The sequence below is a fragment of the Pygoscelis adeliae genome, unplaced genomic scaffold (genome assembly GCF_000699105.1).
Source record: "Pygoscelis adeliae isolate BGI_AS28 unplaced genomic scaffold, ASM69910v1 Scaffold239, whole genome shotgun sequence".
Taxonomy (NCBI): domain Eukaryota; kingdom Metazoa; phylum Chordata; class Aves; order Sphenisciformes; family Spheniscidae; genus Pygoscelis; species Pygoscelis adeliae.
The window spans coordinates 16361-21341 of NW_008825537.1; the positions used below are offsets into that span (position 1 = coordinate 16361).

At 45.6% G+C, this 4981-nt stretch overlaps 2 protein-coding genes across 4 annotated transcripts in view; one reads left to right on the forward strand and one right to left on the reverse strand.

The window, feature by feature from the left end:
- LOC103923456 (scaffold attachment factor B1-like) overlaps nt 1–4211 on the reverse strand; it is a 17825-nt gene extending 13614 nt beyond the window's left edge. For 2 of the 3 annotated variants that reach the window (XR_663931.1, XM_009331808.1), the window contains exons 1-4: nt 3852–4211; nt 2837–2924; nt 1035–1099; nt 668–946 (exon numbers count right to left, since the gene is read on the reverse strand). Coding sequence is in view for 2 of the 3 variants with exons in the window: in XM_009331808.1 (XP_009330083.1) it covers nt 668–946; nt 1035–1099; nt 2837–2924; nt 3852–4043 (624 nt within the window). In the remaining variant the exon portion in view is untranslated. The remainder of the gene's footprint in view (nt 1–667; nt 947–1034; nt 1100–2836; nt 2925–3851) is intronic. The other variant, XM_009331809.1, reaches the window with a different exon arrangement.
- A 120-nt stretch (nt 4212–4331) lies between these two features.
- LOC103923457 (scaffold attachment factor B1-like) overlaps nt 4332–4981 on the forward strand; it is a 19979-nt gene continuing 19329 nt past the window's right edge. Inside the window, 2 exon segments of the mRNA XM_009331810.1 lie at nt 4332–4499; nt 4502–4798. Of these exon segments, the coding sequence (XP_009330085.1) occupies nt 4332–4499; nt 4502–4798 (465 nt within the window).

Here is a 4981-nt window from a genome sequence, read left to right on the forward strand (position 1 = left end):
CTTTAGAATCTTACAGTCCAGACTGATGACACAATGTGCACACACAACAAAGAGCTATGCTTCCCTATTAGATGGGGCAGAAATAACTTTATTCAAATGCTTTGTTGTACATTTCAGGAGATAAACACTTGACTTTGGGGAAAAAAATTATCTTCTAGCCCAGATGGACAATGTCATATAAGCAGTGCAACAGACAGACGAACACGGAAAGCCAACACAAAAATACTTTCAACAACTGACTAACTGCGAGACCCTATCTTAACAGAAAAATAATCTAGAATATAGTTCCCAGAATGTTGCTGTTCAGCTGAAGTGAATAAGGCTACAGCATTTGTATGCCTCACATGTCCTCCTAAATAAAGGAAAGATATGAAAATGGGAATGTAAACATAAGGTCAAGCAGAGAGTTCAAAGCATGATTAAAACGAATGCTTTCTGGATTACTACTGATTTGTACAGTCGTACGTGCACAAACAACATCTAAACATTTTAAAATCAAGAATGCTATTTCCACAAATATGTAGAAGAAGAAAAAGCAATGACCATGAGAACTGGTAGAACCCCAAATTGTTTCAAATACTCTTTAACTACTGTTCTGCTATTTAATTAAAAAAAAAAAAAAAAAAGGAAAAAAGAATCTGATTCCACACATATAAGAGATGCATACCATCACTACTGGTATTTCTCTTGATTCTTCTTTAATTTCTGAAAATTGTGGGGATGCCTCCAAGTTACCTACAGCATATTCTGTAGGCTGATCTGGAAGTTCTTTCACTTCTGCATCAGCATTTTCTTTACTATCAGACAGTGAGTCAAGAATATTATCAGCACTGTAATCCTCTCCGCAATCTACCGCATTGCCATTATCTATTTCAGCTTCATCTAACACACTAATATCCATCATGTCAATATCCTGCAAGTTATCCAAACTTGCTTCAATATCCTCCTGTAAAAAGAAAAAAAGTATATATAATAGTCATTGTAACTTGAAAGCAATGCTATCATTACTTCACTTCAAACACAGCCTTACATACCTGTCCATCTCCCGAATCCTCTTCCAGGCCATTATCTTCTACTCCCTCCTCATCTGGTCTACGTCCTAACAACATTATGATCGTTAGAATGAAAAGAAGGTAACAATATGTATCCTTCAAGTTTTATTTTTTCATCAGAGTTGGTATTCCATTCGGTTTAGTTATCTGCTTTTTCCTTGAACACAACTGAGTGTTTATATACCATCCCAGTTCAGTAACTGACAAACATACTACAGTCTGAGGTCTGTCACGAGTTCAAGAAGCACCACTGTGCACTCCCCAGAACATTTGCTCAGCTGAGATTGCAGTAATTTATTAGCTCAACCTTTCATTTCTTTACAGACATTTACTGGAAAGAAAAAAGAAAAAAGCAACCAAACAAAAAACCCAACACAAAACAATGAAAAAAACCCACTCTACCTGTAAGCATTACTGCAGTGCTCGATTCACCAGCTGGACACATAGTATTGGAACTGACATTACTGACAACAGTACGCTAGTTTCAGCACCAAAAAGTAACTCCTAAAACTCAGAGCTAAGTAGTTGTTTCATCTTTTACGAATGTTATTTTCCTCGAAAACTACAAGCACATTACAATAAAGAAGGGAAAGGGGTTTTAGAGCTAAGAGGAACATCTCATCTATTTCCATCCCAACACTAGAAGTGCTATAACATATGTTAGGTATTTTTCCGAGACTTGAAAATGAACGTGGTTATGAAAGATGTCTCTGCTTTTACCCCCAGTTGTGACATTTGTTCTCTTTCCAGTTAAGATTCCACATTTTAGTTTGCAAGCAAATGTAACATCACTCCAAATTGGATGTAACAACAAAAATCTGTCATACAAATTAGTTGGCACAACATTTGAGCTTCATCTCACAAATTTACATTTTGTGTAAATCAAAATTAATAATTTAATTATAATCCTTCATCTAAACTAGTTATTCTCCTCGGTTCTAATACGAAAGTAAGTTACAACATTATTTGATTACAAAATAAGATCAAACTGTGCTAATTAACTAACTTCAGAAGAAGAGCAAATTATTTTTTAAAAATAAGGATTATGTAAGACTATGTCTCACCATTAGAAAAATCATGCATAGAGAAAGCCTTAAAAAGATATCCAATTTCAGATATTGACTAAAAACTAGTCTTCTGGGGACAAAAATGAGACCGCTATTAGCTATGAGGCATAAACATAACACTACAGAGGTTACTTTGAATTTGCTAGAAACTCTGCATTTCTACCTCAAAAAAACGCCCTTGTATTTCTCAAAAGCAAAGGTACGATCACATAAAAAACCAATTATCTATTTTAAAAACATTGACACTGCTTCAGCATTACTTAGTAGTCCCCGCTACAAACTTCAGGGAACTCTAAGAACAAACCAACAGATCCTTCAAGTGGACCAATTCCTGTCTCATTAAATTACATGAAGTTCTGTGAATAAATGACCAGTAAGTTTAATACCACACCATCCATCCCTAGAAACCTGAGCACAAATGCGGGGAAGAGTACCAGTAACATACGGCATTAAAGGTCAGAACCAAGAAACAAAAGATTCAACTGTTTAGTTTCTTCCAGAGAAGAAGTTTTACCCAAATCTGGCTCAGGCAAGTAATGTTAGCTATAGCTTTGGGACTGCAAAACATTCAGCAACAGTGCCAAAATTAAACCAAGCACTTTTCCAAAAGAAAAAGCAGACTTCAGAAAAAAGATTAGCAAGGTTCCATTTAATGAGTAAAAGTTGCTAGAAAACTCAAGGGGGATGGGGTAGACATCCTCTCTAACTGCCCTGTACCTTTGCTGCTTCTTTTTGGAGTTTTCTTCATGATATTTTCTGAAACCACTGGAATTTCATCAGGATTCCCCCCTTCCTCCTCAATAGCCTATTAAGGGGAAAAGATAAAGATAGATGTCAAGACAGACATAAAAATTCCATTCGTGCATTTCTGTCGAGTATAAGAGCTGGACACCAGAGGCAGAAAAATACCAAAACGAGAACCTAGCGCTTTGAATTAGACACCAGAAACTTAAGATATGCAAACCAAAGACCACCAGATCAAAACAACAAGCGCACAGGAAACAGTAACGTGTTGGTGTAAAGTTTCTGGAAAGCAGTCAGCAGCATAACCTATAGACAAAAAAAGCCAATCCTACAGCGTTTGCAACAGCAGTGCACACAGATACCCGGGGCGCTGCGACAGAGTAAGAAACTCGGCTCTAGGAGACAGCAGGCATCAGTTCAATGAAGGCGGTCCGCATACTACTAACATACCAAACATTCTGATGAGGATACAGCGTACAGGCTACCAGCTAGAAAGCCAGGAAAAAAATCAATACGCAGCAAAAAACCTAGTAGACAGTGTATAGAACTGTAAATCCAGAAGCTCAATGCATGGCGAAAAGCCCAGTGAGGCATGAGGCTAGAAACACTTAGGCCGAGTGCCACGGCAGACACGCTGTGCTGTGCAGGTCTAGGAAACCGGAGGGGGGCTCGCTGCGTAGACAGAAACGCCAGACTCGCACACATACACCCCACGGCTACTACACGAGACCGGAGGTCTCAGGGGCGAGCCTGGGACGGCCAAGTACGGGGCCACGCTCGCCACGCACGGAACGCTCGCATTGGGCCTGGTAGGCTCCACGGAACCACCCCCAGAGCCCGGCGCACACCCCCTGTTCCCCGCAGCCCCATTCCCTCCGCTCTACCGTCGTTTGGCGCCATTTTCCTCAGCAGTGCCTGGCGAGCTAAGGTCGCGCACGCGCCGGCTACGCCTCCCCCTCAGGCAGCCCCGGCGCGCCTCCCTGCTCACCTTCCTGAGTCGCTCCGTGAGGACACTCTTGTTTCCACCGCTGTCCAAATTGCGGCGCTTGAGTTCAGCCCGCAAGTCTATCACGCGCAGCTCGCTCAGCCGCCGCCGGTTTTCAGACTCCGAACTGGAAACTCCAGACCCACCCAGAGACGCAGATTCTCCTTGCCCGGCCGCTGACTGACTCTCCGCCATGGGGCCGTTTTTTTAACTCGCACGCACGGAGCAAGGCGGGATAAAAACAACGGCGAAAAGCCGCAGTTGCAGCACAAAATGGTGGCAAAACCGAAACGCACTGAAGAGAAAGGGGGAGGGAAGCAAAGGAACCGCAGCCCGCACGCGCGTTGACCAGAAAGCCCAGAGAGGCTGGGGGGGGGGGCGCGCCACTCCGGAGCCGGCTTTGCCGATGCGCATGCGCACTAGCTCCTTTGACTACCTCACTGCAGGAATGAGCAACCGCAATCTGTTTCGGCCCTCGGACGCATGCACGAGAGCTCTCGAGCCGTCCTTAGACGCGGGCGACGCCGCCTGCGCCTGCGCAAGAGTTGTCATTCCAGTTGTCTTCCAGGCCCCGCCTTCTCCCTCCCCCCTGCTCGTCGTCGTCCTTCTCTCCGAGCCTGCGCGTAGCGGGCTTTTTCCCCGTCCCCTCGGCACGTCTTGGCCTCCCCACCATTTTGTGCTGTGATCGCAAGGTTAGCTGCTTGATTGTGCCGTATTCTCCCGTGCGTTCGGGCTTAAGAAGGAACACCGAAGGGGCCTTGATGGCGGAGAGTCAATCAGCGGCCGGCCTGGGGGACTTCACATCCCTTGGTGGGGCCGCGGCTCTCGGCTCAGAACCCGAAACCCGGCGGCTGAGCGAGCTGCGAGTCATCGACCTGCGGGCCGAGCTCAAACGCCGTAACCTAGACAGCGGCGGCAACAAGAGCGTTCTCATGGAGCGGCTGAGGAAGGTGAGGCGCAAACCCGGCGGGAGAGGGGGCGGGGGAGGTGTCATCCGGGTCCTTTGTCCCCGGCCCGAGAGCGCTTGGCGCATGCGCGCTGGGGGTCTAGCCCGGAGTCCCGAGCTGCTGTGCCGAGGGAGGTGCTGAGGGGAGCGCGAGCTGGGCGGCGGCGTGGCGCCACCGCGTCTCTCC